Raw genomic sequence first — 25,551 nt, forward strand, 5'->3', positions numbered from 1 at the left:
GTACTTAGAAGTCAGGACTTCTGATGTGTCTAGCAGTTGCACTACCCTTTGGCCCATGACCCTAGCCCTGTTTTTTGCTTTAGTTAATTTTTCAGATAGGGTTTAGGTTTTTGTTGGGGGGCCAGCCTTGTACCATGATTCTCCTACCAATGGCCTCCCACGCCACTGGGATGACAGGCAAGTGCCATTGCATCCAGCTTTTCTTTAGCTGAGATTGAGTCTCACTAACTTTTTGCCTGAGACTTAGGTATGCAAACTGAAATCCTCCCAATTTCTGCTTCCTGGAGTGGGTGGGATTTACAGACTTGAGCCAATGTGGTTGGCCAAAGCCTACCCTACTTACAGAAAAAAAGCATGCACAATCCACAGGAGGCAAAATGATGTATGTATAAAAAGGGAAAAAGTGGCAACTTCTGAAATTGTAGAAATTTTACTTGATGGAAAATAATTGAAAATATTTTATAAGATAAACATATATACGCCGGGCGCTGGTGGTTCACGCCTGTAATCCTAGCTACTCAGGAGGCTGAGATCTGAGAATCGTGGTTCAAAGCCAGCCCCGGCAGGAGAGACCGTGAGACTCCTATCTCCAATAAACCACCAGAAAACCGGAAGTGGCGCTGTAGCTCAAGTGGTAGAGCGCTCGCCTTGAGCTGAAGAGCTGAGGGACAGCGCCCAGGCCCAGAGTTCAAGCCCCACAACCGACAAAAAAAAAAAAAAGATAAACATATATACATATATATAATAGAAGGTAAACTTTTTAACTCAAAATATGGAAATTTCCACTTGCAACAATGTCCCTAAACTGTCTAATAACCTCTTTCCCCAAAACACGTCCTCCTGGCCTGGTATTGGTGAAGTGCTTTGGTAGACTGTATTCTGTTATGGTGAAACAAAAATAATTTTGTTTGACTAAACCACACAGAATAAAAACATGCCTTCTGTGTATTTAGTGTTGGAAGTAAAATTCAAAACTGAGTTCAAAAATAATAATAAAAAAAAAAGACGTGTTATTTCTTGCACACATTGCTATTTAAATAAAATGAATGTGCACTCGGGAACAAATCCAATTTAGACAAGAGTTTATGAAGAGCTTTATGAATTAAAGCTTTAATTCTACTGACAGTTGCTTCCTCAATCCTAAATTATGAGTATGGCTATCATTTTCTCAAAGCTTCTTTGTACTATAAAAAGGTAACAGCCTTTATTGTTGAAAATTTAGATTTAATGTCAGTTACATTCATATTCGTAATACATACAATATATGTAAAACACTTATAACTGCCTTTCAGCCAGTAAGCACTACGGAAGAACTAAGTGGCATCGTCATATTATTCATATAACTAAATACAACTAAAAGAATCTGTTAAATATTCAAACTTTTTAATATTTTGAGGTATATTTATTCCACTTTTTTCTATATGTATATACACATTCTTACTTAAACAGATACAATTATAATATACATATTTTCTTGCAACTTGACTCTTTTGCTTTAAGATATTCTACTTATTTGTTTACATGATTTTACATTGGTCCATTGCATTATTTTAACTGATGCAGAGGATTCTATGCTATGAGTATCTTAGTTTATTCATTTAATCTTCTACTGTTATTTTGTTTTCACTTAGCCTTACAATGTATTTTTCAAATTGAAAGAGTTCTCAACCCATGTTCTTATTAGAGATTTGTGAAAAGGAAAGCTGATTTTTATTTAACCTCAGTTAGATGCTCAGCTCGGGGTCTGGTAACTGAAAACATCAATAACACACCCATGACTGCGCCAAACAAGCCTGCTTTACAGCAGGACTTGGCCCACAGGTGTCAGTTCTTGTTTTATTGCTCATATCACATCAAGTTTTAGGTGGGGTATAGGAGGAAATGTCATGACCATCATCAGGAAACCACAACCCAAAATAGGTCTTGAAAACATCTCTACACAATGGTAGTCACAAAGTGTTTTGCATGAAATTAGAAACTTTGTAAAGGCATGAAAGCTCCAGTAATGCTTTGAGGGAGGATATTTTGCTACCTTGATTTAAAAGTAAGTCTGGCTGTGAATGAACACTGCTGTGGGTAAGGTAAGTAACATAGTAAGATTATGTATCATGTGGCTGTAAGTTTACCTAGCACACACAATACAATACATGCTGGGCATTTCATGGCAAGCTGGGCGGTGATAGTAGAGTTTTCAATGAATGCAACTGCTTGTTTTATTTTGAAGACAGTACATGAAGATAAGGAAATAGAAGACAGATTTGGCTAACTTCAGATGAAATAAAGTGTTAAGGAATTAGCAAGGAACAGAGTTTGGCAGAATTGTGAGTACCGGGCAACATTTATCTGAGGTAAATTACTGCTTTCCTATTAAAAATATTTCCTGTAAATATTCATTGAGCACTTACTACTCAGCATCTTTTTAGGCACTATACAAAGGTTGTTTAAAAACTTATTTTTAGGAGGTAGAGCTGTGGATCAAGAGGTAGAGTGATAACTTTGAGCAACAAAGCTCAGGGATAGCATCCAGGCCATGAGTTCAAGTCTCAGGACCAACACACACAGAAAAAATTTTAGTCATGAGTTCAAGGCTCAGGACCAGCACACATAGAAAAAAATTTTACAGTGACCATTGTTAAACTCTCTGAGGTTATTAATATGAGAAAAATGTACAGACTGTGTAACAATCAGACTGATCTGGGATACTTTTTTGCAAAATATAGAAAGAAAAGCAAAGCTGATATGTGCTTATTGAGGAGTACTTAGGAGAATGACACATTTTCTATAATTTCGCCGAAATTATAGAAATGAAATCTATTATCAGAATAGGTTGGAGCCTGGCCAAGAACTCAAAAAGAAGAGGAATTGGGCATAGCCAACCTGGGAAGAAGATAATCCAATGGTCCTTCAAATATACAAGAGTTAGCCTGGGGACAATGAGGTGCTCACGATCATGACAATAGGGAAGTGCCATGTGCAAACGCAGAAGGGCAGGTATAGGACTATGGGGTCAGGAACGGACAGAACTAGAAAGCTCAGCAACCTCCCTGAGCCTCAATCCAGTTCCCGCTAAGGGAACACGTGGATCTGGAATTGCCAGTGTACCTATTTTAGCTAGAGGGACAAGGGGTACAGATCAGAGGTCGAGGTAGAGCATGTGTATAGGTTGCACAAGGATTTGATCACTAGCATTGGAAAATAAAAAGAAGCTAGACATCCAGACATTTTAGTCATCGTCAACTGGTAAATGCTTGTAATTATTTTTAAACAAAAATTACCACAGAGTGCACACCAACCTCCCCTGCCAAAAAAAAAATATAAATAAATAAATTGAGGCAAATCCTCCAAATCAATTTGTTGCTAGGCATGAGGTATAGTTTTTTAATCTCTGCCCTAGAGAACAGATATAAGAACAGAAATGGAGAGGTTCTTGGCTCCTTGCTAGAAATTTCAGTGTCCTCAAGATGCCAGGAACCCACAAAGGAAGAGCCAAACCCAACTGAATGGCCTCGAACAAGTGGCTGGACACTTGTTAAGACACTTCCAACTCCACAACTGCCACTCATTTACTTCCCCAAAGCTTTTTTCCTTAGTGGTTTCAGACATGAATACACTAAATATATATTCATTTCAAAAAGCTTCATACCCTAAAGAGAGAAAAATGTTACCCAAAGATGCATTATTTGTACCAGTAATTTTAAAAAATCAAATAAAAGGAAATAGTTAAGTAATCTACCATATTTGATCAAACATGTAGCCTATCAAAAATATTTACAAAGAGGCAGGCATGATGGATTGTGCCTATATCCTAGCTACTTGCAAGGCTGAGATTTGAGGATTGTGGTTCTAATCCAGCCAGTCAATGAGTTACCAAAAAGCTGCAAGTACACTAGCCTAAGCAAAAGAAGTTCAGGGACAGTGTCCTGGCCATGAGTTAATGCCCCAGGACAAGCACATACACATCACAAAAATACCTGTGAAGGTTACGTAGAAAAGGAGTAGCTAAAATGTGTACATCCTTGTCCTTCCCATTAGAGGTAACATAATTGTAGTTATAATTTTAAAAATTATCTGAGCTAGGTGGGGTAGTATATACCTATAAATGCCAGCTCTCAGAAGGCCAAAGCAGGATGGTGAGTTTGAGGCCAGACTGGGCTACATAGTACTCCATGTTAATAATGCTTGTGTGTGGAAGACAAAACTTGGAAGAAAGCATGTTACTGTATTCTCTCACATGTCAATGTTAATAGTCACCAAAAACATCACATGTGTACCAGTTGCAAAGATGGAGGAAAATGGTGAGAATTGTATGTTTGTGTGTGTGTGTGTGTGTGTGTGCTCATGCACATGCTGGTACTAGAACTTGAACTCTGGACCTGGATGCTGTCCCTTATCTTTTTTGCTCCATGTTGTTGCACTAACCACTTGAGTTACATCTCTAGTTCCAGGTTTGGAGATAAAAGTCTCTTGGACTTTGCGGCTCAGGGAGACTTTGCACTGTGAGCCTCAGATCTCAGCCTTGTGAGTAGCTAGGCTTATATGCAGGAGCTACCAGCTCCTGACTGAATTTTGTACTCTTCATCTTTGATACTCCACTATGAGAACAATCATGAAAAGAGCTCCTTCTAACCGTAAAAGTGCGCATGCTCAGTTCTGCAAGATGCCATCATTCTTTGTGCTTTTATAAGATATACTCAATAACTGGGTTTTAAAACCCAAACACAATTAGAATCAACTTCAAATAACCCGCCTACAAACACATCCTGACTTTTTTCCCTCCTTATTCTAATCAATTTTTTAACAAAAAACAACCACTTCAGAAGATGGTGGTGAAACAATAGGGAATCACCCAGGCTCTCTTTAATCAAACAGAGATTTAGAGTCCTACCACACATTTCTCCCCAAGAGATAACAACAAATATATAAACAAATAGAGAATCACAGAAACGGGAAAAATCTCATAGCTTGTATACGTGAGAATGGAAAACCGCAAGAGTCCTCCTCAATCCTTCCATCCTGTGTTGGCAGCATAGATAAGCTGTGAGAATAGCCCTGCAGCTGCCTAGGACTCTGGGACCAACCAGGGAGACTAAGCATTCACACATAGAAAACTCCCACAGTGCCAAGACTGGCCAGTATAGGCAGCATCACAGACCAGCAACATGAGACAGTGACATCCAGACCCAGAGATCTGCCATAGTGCGCTCAGTCAGCCCACAAAAAGACATGGCTAAGCCACGAGACCAGCCCTGTGCCTGCCCAAGACTTTGGGACCCAACCAGAGAGACTGCAGTGTTCAGTCACAGAAAGCTTCCACAGAGCCAAACTTGGACAGTGCAAACAGAGACACAGACCAGCAACATGAGATGGCGGCATCCAGATGCAGAGAACTTACATAGCACCACCTGTCAGACCACACTAACTCTAGGGTCAGTGAGCACCCTACTGGGAACCCCTCTCTCCCCCACAGGAGACCAGCACTGGTGGTGACACACAGAGCTTTGCCTGGACCGCAACCTCCCACCCAAGAAAGGGCACTACACTTGAAGAGGACAACGAGGCCAGAGCCCTTCCTCATCCTCCTCATCCCCCTCATCCCATCTGTGGGCTTCCAGTGGGAGACTACCAGTACTCACACTGGGTGGGTCCTAGGACCCTGTGTCCTCCATACCCCTGACTATCCACAGGGGAACCTAACCTGTTTTAAAGCAACAGACAAAATCCTGTGCACCTGCAGGAGCCTGCCCCTTCTGAAGCACATGCCCATCTCGGAGGGAGGAATTCAGCCTTCCTAGTCCCTGACATAGTCCAGACCCACCTTGCTGGCCAGGGGGCAAGCATGTGCACAAGCACTTGCTGATCCAGGGGCTATGCGTGAGCTCCTTCACCCAGTGTGAGCTAGCCTGGGCCATGTATGGGCTGACACCTGTTGGGTGCAAGCAGGTCAAGCCTGGGCCAGGACCCTGACAATCGTTGAACCCAAATGTGTAAATCACAACAAAAGATTACAAGATCCATGAACAATCAAGACAACAAACCAAATACAAAAGCCAACAACAGTGCAGGAAAGGATCCCAGTGAGAATAAAGAGACGATAAAGGACAAAAGAACTATTAAAGAAATGACAGAATTAGCAAGTAAAATAAAAGGGGAGATTCAAGAACAATTTCAAGAGTACAAAGAAGAAATGACAAAGAATATCCAGGACTCCCAAAAAATATGGAGATAAAAATAGAAACACTGTAACCCTCATTAAAAGATAAAATTAACTCTATTAGAACTGATCTTGGAGCATAAAAGGTTCAATTTCTACATTGCAAACCACAATGGAAGACCTCGGTAACAGAATAAGTGAAATGAAGAATATCAAGAGTCAAGGGTAAAACAGAGGACCTAGAACTAAAAGTCAAAGGTATGAAACAAACACTTAGAACCTATCAAAGAGAAACCCAAGAATTGGCAGACTCAACAAAGAGATCAAATTTAGTTAGGATTGATGAAGGGGAAGAATCCAATATTAAAGGCATGGAAACCTATTCAGTAAGATAATAACAGAGAACTTCCCCAATATTAAGAAAGAAAATCTCAACCACCTGACAGAAGCATACAGAACCCCCAGTGGACAGGATCCAAAAAGAAACATAGTAAAAACATTAGACCTGAAAAGCAAGGACTTGATTTAAAAATGAAGCAAAATCAAAGAAGGAGCTATATTACAATGGAAAAAAAATCAAAATCACTGCAGATCTCTCCACACAAACTCTCAAAGGAAGGAGATCCTGGAATGGTTCAGTCCAAGCCCTGAAGATCAACAACTGCTGACCAAAACTGGTGTACCCAATGAAGCTATCATTTATTTACATTTGATAGTGAAACTATGACAAAAAGTAAAAAACTCATGCACACTAAACAAACATTTCAAAGGAATATATACAGTAAAGTATACAATCCGACAAAAGCAATAAAAATCAAGGACACACATTAGAAAAAAATCACTAGAAGACCAATTTAGTAAGCATAGGAAGAGAAAGTAGCAAAATACAGGAAATAAAGAAAATGGCAGCCGGGTGCCTGTGGCTCACATCTGTAATCCTAGCTATTCTGGAGGCTGAGATCTGAGGATGGCGGTTCAAAGCCAGCACGGGCAGGAAAGTCCATGAGACTCTTATCTCCAATAAAAACCACTAGATAACCAGAAGTGGTGCGGTGGCTCAACTGGTAGAGCATTCGCCTTGAGCTGAAGAGCACAGGGACAGCATCCAAGCCCAGAATTCAAGCCCCACGACCGACCAAAACTAACTAAATAAATAAATAAATAAAAAGAAAATGGCAGGAAACATGACACATCACTCTACAATAATTCTAAACATTAACAGACTCAATTCCCCAGTCAAAAGGAAAAGAACAGCAGACTGGATCATAAAACAAGATCTGTCCATTTGTTGTCTCCAGAGACCCATCTCACAGCCAAAGAAGAAAACAAACTCCAAGTAAAGGGATGGAAAATGATCTAACATATAAATGTATCCTGCAAGAAGGCAGAAGTAATCATATTGATATCTGATAAAATAAACTTTTCATTAAAATCAGTACAAAGATACAAGGAAAGTCACTACATAGTAACAAAGGAAGTGATCCGCTAAAAGGAAATCACAGTGGTCAATATTTATGCACCAAATAATGAAGCACCTAAATGTGTTAAACAAATACTTTTGGACTTAAAGAACAAGATAGACCCAAACACAATCATAATGGGAGATTTTAATACTCTTCTCTCACCAAAGGAGGACAGGTCAACCAAACAAAAGATAAGCAAAGAAGCCTCTGAACTAAATGACACCATAACCCAACTGGACATAACAGACACCTACAGAGTATTCCACCCAACAATCACCCAATTCACATTCTTCTCAGCAGCCCAAGGAACATTCTCCAAATTAGATTGTATCATAGTTCACACGAAGAATGTAAGCAGATACAAGAGAATTGGCATCATTCCTTGCATCCTATCTGGCCACGTGGAATCAAACTAGCTCTCAACAACAAAACATACTGTAGAAATTACTCAAACACATGGAGGCTGAATACACATTTCTGAATAAAACACACACCACAGAAGAAACTAAGAAAGAAATTAGAAAATTTTTACAATTTAATGAAAGTACATCACAAGAAAACCTCTGGGATAAAGCAAAAAGAGTGCTGAGAGAAGGTTTATAGCTCTAAGCACATAAAGAAAACAATAACAGGAAGTGGTGTTGTGGCTCAAGCGGTAGAGCACTCACCTTGAGCTGAAGAGCTGAGGGACAACACCCAAGCCCAGAGTGCAAGCCCCACAACCGACAAAAAAAAAAAACAAAAAACCAGTAACAGCTCAAGTAAATAACCTCATAATGCAATTAAAACTGCCAAAAATACAAGAGCAAATCAAATCTAAAACTACTAGATGAAGAGAGATAGCAAAGATTAGGGCAGAAATCAACAAAATAGAAACTAAAAAAACTATACATAAAATCAATGAAAAAAATGGTTTTTTGAAAAATTAATAAAATTGGCAGAGCACTTGTGAGGTTAATAAAAAAAAAACGAAGACTGGAAATTCAAATCAATAAGATCATAGATGCCACAGGAAACATTAACAAACATCCAAGAAATTCAAATGATTATAAAGGACTATTTTCAAAACCTATACTCACAAAAGAAGGAAAAACTAGCAGAAATGGATGAATATTTAGAAACATACAAACTACCTAAACTGAACCAAGAAAATACAAACCAGCTAAATGACCCACTAACCCACAAGCTAGAAGAAGGAATTGGAAGTCTTCCAATAAGGAAAGGTCCAGGCCAGATGGATTCACCCCTAAATTCCAGAAGACTTTTAAAGATGAACTAATACTAATACTCCTCAAGCTTTTCCATGAAATAGAAGAGGGAGAAATTCCAAACTCATTCTGTGAAACCAATATCACATCTGTTCCAAAACCAGGTAAGAATCCAACAAAAACCTGCAGACCAATTTCTCTGATGAACATAGATGCAAGGCTCTTCAGTAAAATATTAGCTGACAGAATCCAAAAACAAATAAAAAATCATACATTATGAACAAGTAGGCTTCATTCCCTCAGATGCAAGGCTGGTTTAACATATGCATTTGCATTCACCACATCAACAAAGCCAAGAACAAGAACCATATGATCATCTCAATAGATGCAGAAAAAGCCTTTGACAAAATGCAACATCCATATTAAGTTTTGGAGAACTAGAAATAGAGAGAACATTACTAAAAACAATAAAGTTTATATGTGACAGACCAACAGTCCAATACTAAATGGGGAAAAACTAAAACCAATTACCCTAAAATTAGGAAAAAGGGAAGGATGTCCACTCTCTCCACTCCTTTTCAATACAGTTCTGGAATTATTAGCCAGAGTAATAAGGCAAGAAAAGGACACAAAAGGGATTCACATAGGGAAAGAAGAAATTAAACTATCCCTATTTGCAAATGACATGACTTATACATCAAAGATAAAAATAAAACTCCACCCCCAAACTCCTAGAGTTGATCGACCACTTCAGCAAAGTAGCAGGATATAAAATTAACCCATAAAAAGCAGTATCCTTTCTGTATGCCAACCATGCACAAGCAAAAAGGGAAATCAAACAAATATAAAAACAAAACAAAAACTATGAATTAACCTAACCAAAGATGTGAAAGATCTTTGTAGAGAAACCTATTAAAATCTAAGGAAATAAATCAAAGAGGACACCAGGAAATGGAAATATCTTCCATGTTCATGGATAGGTAGAATCAATATTGTGAAAATAGTCATAGTGCAAAAGCGATATAAACAAATTCAGTGCAACCCTCATCAAAATCCCAATGACGTTCTTTACTGAGATAGAGAAACAATCCACAAATTCATATGAAATAACAAAAGACCTAGAATAGCCACAGCAATTCTAGGTAAAAGAAGCAATGCGGATGGTATCACAATGCTAGATTTCAAACTCTACTACAGAGCCATAATTACAAAAACAGTTTGGTATTGACTCAAAAATAGAACCAAAGACCAATGGAACAGATTAGAAGACTCAGAAATAAAAACACATACTTAAAATCATCTGATATTTGACAAAGGAGCCAAAGACATAATTGTAAAAAAAAAAAAAGTCTCTTCAATTAATGGTATTGGAAAAACTGGGCAGCTATATGCAGAAAACTAAAAGTGGATCCCTGCTTATCACCTTGCACTAACATGAATTCAAAGTAGATCAAAGACCTCAATGTCAGACCTGAAACTCTGAAACTACTGCAAGAGAGAGTAGGAGAAGCATTAGAACTTATAGGTATAGAAGGGAACTTCCTAAATAGAGTCCAGGGGCACAGCAAATAGAAGAGAAACTCAACAGGTGGGACTACATTAAAATAAAAAGTTTCTGCATAGCTGAGGACATAGCTTCCAAACTAGGAAGACAGCCAACTAATTGGGGAAAGGTATTTACCAACAATACATCAGACAAAGACCACTACCCACTATATACAAGGAGCTCAAGAAACTAAACCCTTCCAAACTTAATACACCAATTGTTAAATGGGCAAGGGAGCTAAGAAGAGACTTCTCAGAAGTAAGAATGACAAAGAGTCACATAAAGAAATGCTCATCATCCCTGGCCATAAAGGAAATGCAAATCAAAACAACCCTGAGATACCATCTTACCCCCGCTTAGGTTGACTATAATGAATTAGGACAACAACAAATGTGGGCAGGGATGTAGGAAACAGGAACCCTACTGCACTGCTGGTAAGAATGTAAACCACTCTGGACGTTCCTCAAAACTAAACACAGACCCTCCCTACGACTCAGTCATACCACTCCTTGGCAACCACCCTGAGCATCATGAGCCAGGATATAATCAGGACACCTGCATGTCCATGTTAATTGACGCACTATTCATAATAGGTAAGATATGGAAACAACCCAGGTGCCCCACAATAGATGAATGGATCGAAAAAATGTGGTACCTATATACAATGGAATTCTATACATCCACTAGAAAGAATAAAATAATGTCATTTGCAGGGAAATGGATAGAACTAGAACTAATCACATTAAGGGATTTGATCAGAGACAAATGGTGCATGTTCTCTCTGAGATGTGGAAGTTAGAGCTAAAATGCACTGGGATATAATAAATGACACAGGATTCTACATTCTCACATACAAGTCTTAGGAGAGAATCACAAAGATGCAAACCCAAGTACCTCTCCATATGTATATAGAATAGTATGCATTCTGAAATGAACTCCAAAGATGGAAACAAAGGACTTTTTTTCTTCATTTGTTTTTTCTTTTTCTGATGACTGTATTCTTTACCTGATATACAGTGATATTCACGTGCATATCGGTGGGACAGTGGGGGAAGGACACAGAATCCGAGGGCAAAGGCTGAAGGAGTGCAGCAGAGGCGCACACTGGACATTGGTGAAAGTGAACTGTGCAACTCGTGGGTGGAGATGAGAAGGGGGGAATGGGAGAGAATGAAGGAACAGCTGACACTCTGTGAAAGAAATGTACTTATTTACCTGATGAATGTAAATGTGACTCCATTGTATTTCACCACTAATGCAACAGTAAAACAAACAAAAAAATACAACAATATGACTCAAGACAGGCACCAGTGGCTCACACCTATAATCCTAGCTACTCAGGAGGCTATCTGAGGATCACAGTTCAAAGCCAGCCTGGGAAGGAAAATCCATGAGACTCTGATCTCCAAATAACCACCAGAAAACCAGAAGTGGTGCAGTGGCTTAAGTGGTAGAAGAGCTCAAGAACAATACCCAAGTCCAGAGTTCAAGCTCCACGCCCAACAACAACAACAACAACAAAATATGACTTCAGTTACTGTAAGAGACTCACACCCAGTTTACCTCCAATGGTATTGTATTACCATGCCCTTATTAGCAATTATGTATGATGATGCTTTGATTTGGTGACTGTATTACTAAGAACTATTGTCTTTTCCAAGAAAAATCATCTAAATGTAAGTGGACTCTGTTCTATAAGTTATTTTAAAAGGTAGGATATCTTTTAAGATAATGGACAGACTGTGCTTTGGACTCTCAACTCATTATATTTGAATTAATAAGTATGTATAAATATATTTCCTGGGTGTTAAATTGATTAGAACTTGAAATAGTTGCTTTTTTGTTTGTGGGTTGTTGTTTCTTTGCCTCCCTTTTTGAAAAAGTCTCTATCATAAAAAACACCAATAAATCTCTCAGACATTTAAAATGCACATCCGTGTGCACATGCACACACACACACACACACCACACACACACCACACACACACACACACACACACACACGTGCTAATGCAAAAGACTCACTTGGAAAGTAATCCGTCAGGTCCTGAAGGTTTGAAAAGGTACTTATCCACTTGTTTGTTAAATAACTGATCTGGTAGCTGTAAGCGCTTGGTGACATTGTAGAGATTTAGGGCATAGAGAGTTAAATCTCCTTCTCGATACCTAGGGCTACAAGAAAAAAGATTAATTAAATCAAACTGTTTCTGCAGTTAGAGAAATGAAGTGCTTAAAGGTGAGTGAGTGCAGTCCTAGATATTAAATGTTGATATCCATAATAATAATAATAATAGATCCTATTAATACCTTTCTTTTTAAATATTCAGCACTCCTATTTTGAAAACAATAGAAAGCTGCTCTTCACACCATCAGAGCCAGAGCTCTGAGCTCTTTGCTGTTTTGCCAGGCAGAGTTCCTAGAAGCCAGCTAGACCATCTATTTTTAAGTTTAAGAAGTCTTAATGGTAAAAAGTAAAATTTGTGGACTGAGGGAAATTCAAGTTATAAATCATGAAGCAGGAGCTATTGTTAGTCTCATAAAAAGACTGAAACAACAACAACAAAAATATATACTGACACATTTCAGAATTTATCCATTCAAAACATTCTCCTACCCTTGGGTGGGGGTCCCTATTAAGAATTTTCAGGCCCCAGAAGTAGGGAACGCTAGGTGGCTTTTTAGGTAGGAATAGTATTTTAGTGTCACCGTATCAGGAATGACAAATTCAAACTAAGAAGGAGAGAAACTCCATGAAGTATAAGAAGTTGTTCTGGTACCTAAAGCCAAAGGGCAGAGCTGCAAAATGCTGGTCTCTCCATTCTAAAAACTAGAATGCTCTGATTTTTTTTTCTTTTCCTTTAATAAATTTATCACATATGATACAAGGAGATAAAAATAGTCTTATAAGGGCTGGGAAGGTGGCTCAGTGGTAGAGTGCTTCCCTTGCATGCATGAGGCCCTGGTTTCCATTCCTCAGCACCACATAAGCAGAACAAGCTGGAAGTGGTGCTGTGACTCAAGTGGTAGAGCGCTAGCCTTGAGCTGAAGAGCTGAGGGACAACGCCCAGATCTAGAGTTCAGGCCCCATGACCGACCCCCCCCAAAAAAAGTCTCATATCTTATCATTGTTTATTCATAGTAACTCATTCATTTTTACATTTACTCACGGTCCTTTGATGAATTAACTATTCAAATATAGCTGTTTCTGTCATGTGGTAACCCATCTTATTTACTAAAACTCAGGATATGTTCCTATCCTTGATTATGACAACTACAACACTATATAAACATGTTGTTGGACTGCAAATGCCATTATTTAAGCAGTGTTTTTTGAAGTTAGAGTCTTATATTATATTATAATAAATACGAAATGAATACAAAAAGGAAAATGAACATTGCCTCCGCTGAGGCCCAGTGTATAGACAGACAGCAGCAGGGTGTCATGCCATTCAGATAGGTCGCCATGCGCTTCCAGACCAAAGCTGGCTGGCTGGCCAGGGTGCCCCTGGTACTCACTGGTTGGTATTTGTGCAGTGAAGGTACACTCGTAGTTTGCTCTTGTCTTTGCCTTTCACACTTGCCATGAATACCTTGGTGCCCACCAGTTGCTTGAACAGAAGAGACAGCCAATAATCCTATTGTGGTAGTTGAGAAGGGGAGGGAAAAACAGGTCTTTACTTATTCCTTATTATTTTATAAACACACCTGGTAAATAATGGCTATACAAATAGTGTGACTGTTACTTATAGGGGAATTAAATTGCTTTATGCATGTGATCTTCATGAATCTGAGGGAAGTATCTTGTTTGCTGCTTTTTATGCCCAGAGGACCCTTTTTCTGTGATTCAGAGGGCCCTAGCCACTAGAAGGTAGATTTTAAGATCCAGCCACTGCTCAGAGGGTTTAAATATGCTCAGTGTTCTTTAATCGAAGGATTCAAAGCAAAACTTAAAGCAGAACTTTTAAGACACATGCACTTACCCACACACACAAAAACAACTTTTGAAATTAAATTTCTACCTAAGAAACAACTTCCTTATAGTTTTCTCAAAGTAATGAATGAGGTGACCCTCATCACTAGCTATCAAGATTAAAAAAAGAAGACTGAGGGGTAGAGCTTAAGGATAGCAGGAACAGAATAATGGAGAGAGGAAGGGTGGACAAATACAGTCATAATAAATATACATATATGAAAATGGAGCCAGGTAACTTGAGAAGGCTGGGTAGGACTGGCATAGAAGGAGAGAAGAATAATGGAAGAGGTGGCACTGACCAAGATGAACTTGACATTTTGAACTGAAAACAAAAGTTCAAAAACTGAGACAAAAATATACTATGTGTTTTGATAGAACACAGAGTGTATCATCTGTGAAAAATTATTGACAACCCCCCCCCAAAATTTCTAACTGCTAGTCACAAGAAACACAGTGGATAGAGGATCCTGACAAATGATACAGTAGGAATAAATCTAGTAAATTCTAGACTATGGGAAACAACATAGAAAAATACCTGTTTTTATAAATGAATAAAGGGAGATGAATTTTAAAGTGAGCATACTTAGGAGACAGATCAAATTCTAATTTGAATGATCAACTATAATGATATTTCAAACAATGAGGAAATGAAAAACATTGACTATACTCAAGTGATTTCTTTAAGAGTTATTGTTTGAACAGATATCTTCAAGTACTCTTTAGACTATAAGCTCATACTTCTTAGGGCTCCATCTATACCTTAAATTTTTAGACTTATGTATCTTTCAGGTGGCATTTTGAGTAAAAAGTTTATTACCAAAGGTAGGAGATGGGGAAGATATGAGATTTGCTTCATAAATACTTTTAATATTATTGACAAAATAGTCATTCTTATGGTGATTAAAAAAAACATAGATGAGGGCTGGGAAGGTGGCTCAATGGTAGAGTGCTTGCTTCACATGCATGAGGCCCTGGGTTTGATTCCTCAGCACCACATAAGCAGAAAAAGCTGGAAGTGGCGCTGTGGCTCAAGTAGTAGAGGGCTAGCCTTGAGCTGAAGAGTTGAGGGACAGTGCCCAGGCTCAGAGTTCAGGCCTCATGACCGACAAAAAAACAAAACAAAACAAAAACACCACCACCAACAACAAAGAAAAAGCTTAGATGGTACTGGCTTGTTGTAAAGTTAAATAAATGATCATTTCCTAACTAGTGTTGTGGCATATGCCTACTCCAGAACTCAAGGAGGAGGTATGAGACCTGAAAGTTCAAAGCCAGCCTGACTGCTGGTTGTAGATCAAGCTGGATTACATAGTGAGATTTTGTTACAAAAAAAATAATAAAACAGAAAATTCCAGACCAGCCTGGGCTACACAGTGAGATTTTATTGTGAAACATAAAAAACAAAAAACATTACAGTTTCATGATATAAAATGTTTGAAGCTTTAGATATAACAGCAGCAACTTTAGCTTTTGTATTTTAGACAAGGTCTTGCTATGTACCCCAGACTGGCCTCAAAACTTGCTACTTTGTCTAAATGAGCCATAAACTCTATCCTGATTCATTCTCCAAGTGCTGTAACTATAGGCATGCACCACTGCACCCAAGTGCAATTTTAATTCAGATTTTCTTTGTAGAACATTTTGTTTGTAATCTTGTAAAATGAGTCACAAAATTTCAAATTATCCCTTTTAAAAAAATTTACACCATGCTCCAAATGGACTATATATATATATATATTGTGTGTGTGTGTGTGTGTGTGTGTGTGTGTGTGTGTGTGTTTTGGTCCCGGGATAGCCTGGGAGCTGTTCCTGAGATTGTTTTGCTCAAGGCTAGTTACTAGAACCACATTTTCACTTCTAGCTTTCTGGTGGTTTACTTGAGATAAGAGTTTCACAGAGTTTCCTGCCCAGGCTGGCTTTGAACTGTGATCCTCAGATCTTAGGCTCCTAAGTAGCTAGGATTACAGGTGTGAGCTACCAGTGCCTGGCTCAAATGGGCTATATTATGAAGGTTATCCCTGGCTATTTTTTTCTCTTAAAATACAAAAATGCTGATCTCTAAGGGCCCTGTTGACTTCCAAGATTGAGCTCTCTATAGAGAGGCATGACCTGCTTGTAGGAGGGGTCCTAAGCTTCCTTTCAGCTAGTCACAGAAACAGAAAAAGAATGGTCACTTACAGGTAGTGGTTTGAAGTTTTCATCCACCAAGTGGTAGTTTCCAGCTCCAAAGAGCACCTGCCTCATCACCACCTCTATGCCCATTTGGCCTGACAGGCCCAATTTATCCAGCCACCTGTGACACAATGATACCAGCTGTTCAGATTTGAAAGCAACAGTCACTCAGTTCTACTTATACATAAACGCGTTTGTCTGTGTGGAAGGACTTGACAGGAAGTTAGGATTCATTATGAATAAGCAGTCTAAATGAAATGGTGACCTGTGCACAATGCCCCATGCCTCTACATCTTTCTACATTTTGGTAAAGTAAGAAGTCCTAGAAGACTCTTAATCTAGGAGTTCCTTTCAGGGCAACTATACAAAGCTAAGTAGACAAATCCCCACCCTCATAGACAATTCTTAATCCTCCAGTTTGCCCTCTCCATACCACCACCCCCACCCCCGACACACACGCTCTGTGTAAAAGAAGGTTGCAGTCAACAGAGTCAAAATGTGAACTAAATAGAACCACAATTAAATCATTTTCCCTTTTGCTTTCTCCCCTTGCTATGTCGATCAATAGTAAAATATCTATTTCTCATACCCCCATGAGCATAAAGGATTGCTGCTTTAGTCTAAATTTATGGCACTAAGGATGGTGGGGAGACAATGAGAACAGGAGAGGAAAGAAGATAATCTCAACACAAATTGAGGAGAAAAATCTATGGATTAAAAGTACTAAGAAAATCGAGTACTGACTTAAGTAAACCAGTAGTTTAAAGCCATCAAGTCAATGCAATCAAAGAGTAATGAGGTGATTTAGTAAATCTTTAACTTTATTGGTAAGCTGCTCTGGTGTGACCTAATATACTTTAGGCTTCAAACTTCTTGGGAATCTATAATACAGCTACATACACAAGTATCCTCAGATCCAAAGCCTGCCCCTTCCTTCCTTCTTCTCTTCCTCCCTTCCTCCTTTCTTCTTTTCCTCTCTTCTTTCTTCCTTTTTTTTTTTTGCCGGTTGTGTGCCCTGAACTCTGGGCCTGGGCGCTGTCCTTCAGCTCTTCAGCTCAAGGCTAGCGCTCTACCACTTGAGCCACAGTGCCACTTTTGGCTTTTTCTGCTTATGTGGTGCTGAGGAATCGAATCTAGTGCCTCATGCATGTAAGGCAAGCACTTTACCACTGAGCTACCTTCCCAGCCCTCTTCCTTCCTTCTTTCCTTTCTTCCTCCTTCCTTCTTTCCCGCCTCATTTACCAGGCCAGAGATCTCTAGCTAGAGATAGACAGATCTCAAGCTAAAGAGAATAGATAGATCTCTTGCCAAAGGTATAACAATGTCCCTTTTCTCTATCTAGATATATATATATATATATATATGTATATATATATATATCCATGTATGTATAACTATGAATTCCAAGCTAGCCTAGGAGATATATCTATATCTAGATAGACAGATTCGTAGGTAGGTAGGTAGGTAGACAGACAGACGGACAGATAGATAGAGATAGATAGATAGATAGATAGATAGATAGATAGATAGATAGATAGATAGATAGATAGATTGATAGATAATGAGATAGAGATCCTAGGCTGGCCTGAAATTCTGCTTCTGCCTCTCAAGTACTGGGATTATAGGTGTACACCACCATGCCTGACTAACAATGAGCTCCTCAGAGGACAGAAAGCTGACTAATGCAGAGTAGGTGGCATTCTTAGAGGCCCCAACTAACAAACAAAAACTTCTTAAATATGTCTAAGAGACTTTGGAACTTTATTTTTTGGCAAAATCTGGCACCAAGTTTTGGGCTCAGCCATCAAAACTGTCATTGATCTAGTTTTTGACACAAAGGGTAAGGTGAGTGTGTGGTCATGAGACTGACAAAGAAATGGAAAAGAGGGACATCTGAGCCCAGGGCCAGGCCCATGTGACTCACATGAAGCCAGCTGCAAAGGTGTTGGACAGCAACGGTGCTCCGCCCCCATATGCAGAGCTGGTTTCTCCTAACCAGACCTTCTTGCTGGGTCTGGTCTCCTCAACCACCTGTGGACCAGGAAAGTTGCCATGGTAACTGCAAACATGCTGACTGGCTGTGCTGGGGAAGACCCACCGCATTCGAATCCACATGTTCCCATCTTCTACTTTATAAACACTGTTCACTGTTAGTTAGATCTTAGGCTAGTTGTGTTAAATCAAAATGCGAAGGCACAGAAGGAATATAAATAAATCTAACACCATGGTCTGTGACAGTTAATTCTACTGCAAGTCTAATGGAAGAACTTTAAATTTCTACTCAACATACATGGATAATATCCAATGCTGAGGAGAAAACCAAGGGAGAATAAGACAGTGCTTGTTCTTCAAAATTATATAATATACATGATATATTATATACGATATACATGTTTCATATGATATTCATACTATATATGATATGCCAATTATATATGAAATATAACTTAGAACTATTGTGTATATATATATGTGTGTGTGTATATATATAACATAGAACTAACTAAACTATAAAATAAAGATTTTTTTTTACATGAAAAAATTTTGAAGATCATTACCTGGAAAATTTTTTGTACAGATAAAATAAAAGTATCCAGAACATCAGGGTTTATGAAATCTTCTTTGGTAGCAATGCGTCCATTCAGATAGTAGCTAAGTTATTCAGAAAAAAATAATCACGTTTACTTTCTGATTGTCAATCAATCACTAACTCTGTTCTCCTTCTTAACTTTCTCGCCCTTATTAGGAATAACAACAATAATAATAAAAAGCAGAAGTGCTACTAGGGAGGGACCAATGATAGAAGAGAGATATGGGAAAAGACAGTATTGCCCACATAACTAGAAGGCAATTCTCTGCCTTAAGAAGAGACAGCATGCCGAGTGCTGGTGGCTCATACCTGTGATCCTAGCCACTGTGGATTGTGGGGGGTTGAGGATTGTGGTTTGAAGCCAGCCTAGGCATAGAAGTCCATGAGATTCTTGTCTCCAATTAATCATCAAAAAGCTAGAAATGGAGGCATGGCTCAAGCGATACAGTGACAGTCTTGAGCAATAGAGCTAAAGGAGAGCTTGAGGATCTGAGTTCAAGCCCCAGTACTGGCACACACACACACACACACAAAATAAAAGGCATCCCTAAGTACAGACACTCCTGGCTCTTCAGCAAGCAGTCTTTATGTACTTTTACATTCCATAAGTTAATTGGCAGTGTACTTTGATCTTTATGGAAACTTCCCCATTACTTAAAATAACATTAAATTTTTATTCTGTTAATATTAAAATCTGAGTATAATGATGCTTGAGATACTACCCATTTCTTACTTGAACTATAAATCTAATAGTTAAGAGGAATAACTTTTTTAAAAGCTGGCAACAAGGCTTAAAGAACCAGCAATATACTTACTGATGCCAAGTGACTGAATCAATCACTTCTCCACCAGCTTTCAGGAAACTAAAAAAAAAAAAATCCATTAATGCTATCATGCAATCTTCATAGTCAAGAACAACATTTATACAAGACTTTCCCCTAGAAATGGCTGGTTATTGTGTTAAGATCACACAAACACACTAATCACAGATGCCCTCAGCCCCAGAATCCCTACTTTTCTGAGCCTGTGCGCTCTCTTTGTTAAACCACATAGTCAGGAAGCAATGTGTTTAATAATAGGTGAACTGCCGGAGACTCTCCACCAGAGAAATATTTGTTTGTTAATTTATTTGTTTATTCATTTATTTATGTGCTGGTACTGGGGTTTGAACTCAGGGAATTGTGCTCAGCTTTCTTGCTCATGACTGGTGCTCTATCACTTGGGCACCAGTCTAGCATTTTGCTAGTTACATAGACATGAAGTTTCTTGGACTGGCTTCAGACCTCAGTTCTGCAGGTCTCATCCTCCTGAGTAGCTAGGATTACAGAAGTAAGCCACCAGCACCTAGCCAGGAACATTCAAGACATGTGATTCTGCATCCTCTAGCTCTTACCTCCTTAGCAACTTAACTGTCTTTCCCCGTGGCTGACCAACATCAGGACCATAAAGTTTCGCATTTTTGAAAGTGGACTTCCCTAGAAGTTTATGCAACTCAATAAAATCTTCTCCTAACTGTAATCCATCGATGAAAATACCAGACTTCTTCCAGAAACTGTTAGGTTCTGAAAGACAGCAATTCTCACACTCATCATGTACCTACACAATCTTAAAAAAGTATTATTTAAAAGCAAACAGGTTACAAACATTTTCCAAATTATAAAAACTTAGTCATCCAGTCAGGAAAAAATCCTCAGTTACAAAGAAGATACTCCAGAAAAAACTGAGAATTTTAATTATGTACCTTGGTGTGAAGAGGAACATTTACCAAGGTGAAGTTAATAATCAGTATATTAAACCAGTGGACGGTTGGGAAATAGCCTATATCTAGTATTTAGTAACCTAATTTACTTTAAAAAAAAACAATATTCAGAAAAAAAAATATTTAATCATGGAATGCTCAGAACAGTACTTGGAAGATGTTGTATGTACTTATTAAATTACTGAATTTCATTTTCCCACTTTATATTCAGTTTTCTTGGCTGATATATAGAATGGCAATTTAATATTTTGAATAAACGTGGCTTAATTCTTTGCAAAATAGGTGTGAAGCGGGAGACCCCCAGGAGCTTGAGCCAGGTGAGATTCTAGACTGGAAACTTTCTGCTAGCTTGAGCTAGGTTGACATGGGGTTGTTGAGTTAACTGACAACTTGAGAAAGAAAGAGGAAGTGAGGAGTAAAATCAAATTAATTACTCCAGTTTTGCTGAGCCCAGTCTGCCAAACATAATGGGCTTAAGAGACTGAAAATCTCAAGGGAACCTGGGAGCTAGGGAAGTTGCTGGCTCCAGTAGTTTTTCTCATCTCAAAAAATAACATAAACTGGGCCTGGAGGCACACACCTATAATTTCAACTATTGAAAAGCTTGAACAGGAGGAAAGCAAGTTCAATGCCAGCAAGGAAAACTTAGAAACCCTGCCTCAAAATAAACATTTTTAAAGTGGGAAGGGCCTGATACAATAATAACAATAATCATGAGAATAACAATAAATAAGCTGGAATTAGCAATAGCTTCTAGGCATATAAGGGTGTTTTACCATATACCATGTCAATAGTTTCATTGCTGAGAACATGGAAGAATTATTTACTAATATTTTTAAGTCACAATATGTCAATGAAAACTCTTATTTGGTTCAATTAATATGTATCTTATACATATTTTTAGAACAATATCATAAATAGGAATAAACATGTCAATGGGGAATCCCCTTATTAGTGAAATGTTCGCAGGAGTGCTTACCATTGCCCAGTTCCCAGGAAATGTTGTATCCCTTGGATGAGCAATAGTCCAGAAGCAGCTTAGCATTCGAGCTGTTCCAATGCATATCTGCATTCCTCAGTAAAGCATTTAGTCCAAAAATCAAGTCCAATCCAGAGCAATTTGCAAAAGCATACAACATGTCCACTGAGCTCCCTAGAAGAGAAATGTAACACTCCGTGCTCAGGTCTGCACTACACTGAAGAACATCTCAGCCTTGCTTTTAAGATGGCTTACCATTTCTTTTGTTAAATCAAAGCAATTCTAGCCCAAGTAAGTGACTGTCTGTATGTCTAAGTGATGACAAAATTGGATAAACAAAATTGAAACATTTTTTACCTCATTTGCTTTAGCTGTTAGAAGCTCCTTGCTAAGTACAAGAAAATCAAGTCTGGGACTCTGGTTTTACTCAGGTGACTGAAGGTAAATCAGGAAACCACAGTTTATGGCTCAGTGTTCAATATTCAAAGCAGATGGTCATTAATTAGCATATATCTTACCTTTTATAATCTAAATAACTCTACTCACTCAATTATAAAATACAAAGGTAACTCAAATTATATTTAATAAGATTTTTTAAAAATTCCCGTGTAGGGGCTGGGAAGGTGGTTCAATGGTAGAGCGCTTGCCTTGCATGCCTGAGACCCTGGGTTCGATTCCTCAGTACCACATAAGCAAAAAAAGAAAAAAGCCGGAAGTGGCGCTGTGGCTCAAGTGGTAGAGCACTAGCCTTGAGCTGAAGAGCTGAAAGACAGTGCCCAGGCCCAGAGTTCAGGCCCCACGACCGGAAAAAACAAAGAAATAAAAAAAAAAATTCCCATGTAATGTGTTAAAATAAATACAATCTTACATTTAAACACTGGCCTAGAGCTATAGGCCTGTGGTTTTTAAACTACTACCAGGGTATCCTAGGGCGCCACAGTGAATTTTTGGTCATTCTTGTAGGGTTAGCAAATAAACACACAAGATAGTAAGCCAATGCAATGGCTCGTGCCTGCAGCTCTAGCTACTCAGGAGGCTCAGATCTGAGGATTGTAGTTTGAAGGTAGCCTAGGCAGGAAAGTCTGTGAGACTCTTATCTTCCAATTAACCACTTAAAAACTGGAAGTGGAGCTCTGGTTCAAAGTTGTACAGCACTAGCTTTGAGCAAAAAACAGTACAGGGACAATGCTCAAGCCATATATATATATACATATATATATATGTATATATATATATGTATATGTATATATACATATACGTGTGTGTATAGTGTACATATAATGTGCATATGTATGTGTATACAGTATTTGACATGAGAGCATTCTTTTTTGAATATTATCTGTAAGTAGTTATGCAAAGGAGTTGCCATTCAACAAAGCAGCTTATGAATACAATACGTCTTGACAGGATAGCATTCTTAATAGTTGAGAATACGGCATACTCAAAGAAGTATGCAGAAGTATGCAGAAGAAGTATTCATCTGACATCTAACAGGGCCATCCTACTCATAGGGCATCTCACGGCCTTTTAAGTTTGCCAGGGGAAAACATCCACATCTGTTGAGCTTGATAAGACTATTACTATTAATTTGTTTAAACCTAATGTTTTAATAATCAAGCTTCAGATATTTCTTTTAATCCAAGTATTCTGTGAAAAATAAAATTACTAGCTGGGCGCTGGTAGCTTACTGCTGCAATTCTAGCTACTCAGGAGGCTGAGGTCTAAGGAGCAGTTGGAAGCCAGCTGGAACAGGAAAGTCCATGGGACTCAAATTAACTACTAAAAAGCTGGAAGTAGAGAAGTGCCTCAAGGAGTAGAGCATGAGCCTTGAGTGAAAAAGCAAAGGGACAGTGCCCAAGCTCTGAGAACAAGCCCCATCATTGTCACAAAACAGACGAACAAATAAATTACAGTGACACTAAGTACGATACAAGTTTGGGAATGCCTGTACCCAGATTTCGAATCATAAGCTGGTCTGTGATCACAGTGGCAACAACAGAATTTTAAGTGTGGTGTTTAAATCTTGGGCTGGGAATGTGGCTTAGTGGTAGAGTGCTTGCCTAGCATGCATGAAGCCCTGGGTTCGATTCCTCAGTACCACATAAACAGAAAAGGCTGAAGTGGCACTGTGACTCAAGTGATAAAGTGCTAGCCTTGAGCAAATGAAGCTCAGGAACAGTGCTTAGGCCCTGAGTTCAAGCACCAGGACTGGCAAAATAAATAAATAACGATTAAATCACTAATCTTATGCATAGTAAGTCTCTATGATTTTCATGTGTATTTCAGAGTCATTTGTGAAACTGAAATTCACTCCCAAATGCTTCTAGGTACAAAATAAACCCAAAACTGTACTGATCTGGAAAGCTTGCTCCAGTTTTGTTTCTAACTTTGGCCTAAATTCCCGGGAGGATTGCAGCAGTGAAGGGCGGATTCAGAACAGGCAACAGAGCCTCCTGAAGCGGCACCACCCAGCAAGCTGCTTCAGGTGTTGTATGTGACTTTTGCTGTGTCACTTCCACAGAGCTGTGGCCAATCATCAGGAGTGACACACATCAGGGTCTGAGAAGCTTGGGTCTTAAAGCCACAATTTAGAACAACATAGCCTTGGGAGGTATCTGAGCCTACTGCAAACCCCCACCTGTGAGGAAACAAATTCCCAGTAAGGCAAAGGCTTAAACTAAGGCCACAGCCTTCTGATCAGAGTGTTATCAGCAGAGCTTATTATAAAGTGGTAATTCAGCTACCTAGTCACACAGTGTCATAAGCTTAAACACTACAAAATCATGCAGAAGCTTCCTGGATCAGGAAGTTCTCACCTGAGCCCTGGCTCCAGCTCACCCAACTACAAGCTACCACCTTAGCCCTACAGGGCCCTAGCAATGGATAAAATGTTGAAGGAGCGCAAGCACTTATCTATCCCAGAAAACTAAGGTGGAAAGAACACAAGGAAAAACCAGTTGTACACCATGAAAACCCTTCCAGATGTTATACTAGCCTTTTGGAAAGATGGTGGCATTTTCAGAAAGCCTAGAATGCTTGCATATTAGACAATATAGACAATTCCACCTCCGTTATTCCTCTATTTTTTATTCTTCCAAATGCACTGGAACTTATGTACCTTGAAATTCTATTATCCATACCCTGTAACATAATTTAAACAGTAACATCTCTAAGAATAAAAACTAAGTATTTCTGAGTTCAAACCAACTTTTTAAAATATTTAACATATTATCCAAAAAAGTTTCAATTCGACAAGTCATATTATGAGTATAAGGCCTCTTAATCAAAGCTACCTCTTCCAACATTCTCCCCCATCTTTCCCAAACTCTACTTTTTTTTTAAGATAAGATCTCTAAGTTTTACCTGGACTGACTTCAAACCATTATCCCCTATCTCTGCCTCCTAAGAAGCTGAGATTCTAGCTGTGCACCATGTTACCCAGAAGTTGAATCTACTCTTAAAAATAAAAATAAGCCTTGTTTGGATGGCTCACATCTACTATCCTCGCTACTCAGGAGGCTGAGATGTGAGGATTGCCATTCGAAGCCAGCCTGGGCAGGACAGTCTGTGAGACTCTCCTCTCCAATTAACCAGCAAAAAGCCAGAAGTGGACATGTGGCTCAAGTTGGTAGAGTGCTACTAGCCTTGAGCAAAAAGTTAAGGGACAGCGCCCAAGGCCTAGTTTCAATTTCCAGCACTGGCACAAAATA

The 25,551-nt window shown here is 38.8% G+C and overlaps 1 protein-coding gene across 1 annotated transcript in view; it reads right to left on the reverse strand.

Annotated features, from left to right (window-relative positions):
- Positions 1–25,551, reverse strand: part of Hpse (heparanase) — a 42,661-nt gene that overhangs the window by 521 nt on the left and 16,589 nt on the right. The window contains exons 4-11 of the mRNA XM_042668465.1: positions 21,842–22,015; positions 20,497–20,665; positions 19,919–19,966; positions 19,072–19,165; positions 18,438–18,544; positions 16,520–16,634; positions 13,885–14,003; positions 12,394–12,540 (exon numbers count right to left, since the gene is read on the reverse strand). Of these exons, the coding sequence (XP_042524399.1) occupies positions 12,394–12,540; positions 13,885–14,003; positions 16,520–16,634; positions 18,438–18,544; positions 19,072–19,165; positions 19,919–19,966; positions 20,497–20,665; positions 21,842–22,015 (973 nt within the window). The remainder of the gene's footprint in view (positions 1–12,393; positions 12,541–13,884; positions 14,004–16,519; positions 16,635–18,437; positions 18,545–19,071; positions 19,166–19,918; positions 19,967–20,496; positions 20,666–21,841; positions 22,016–25,551) is intronic.

This window comes from Dipodomys spectabilis, unplaced genomic scaffold (genome assembly GCF_019054845.1).
Source record: "Dipodomys spectabilis isolate Male_0828 unplaced genomic scaffold, ASM1905484v1 ptg000436l, whole genome shotgun sequence".
Classification (NCBI taxonomy): Eukaryota; Metazoa; Chordata; class Mammalia; order Rodentia; family Heteromyidae; genus Dipodomys; species Dipodomys spectabilis.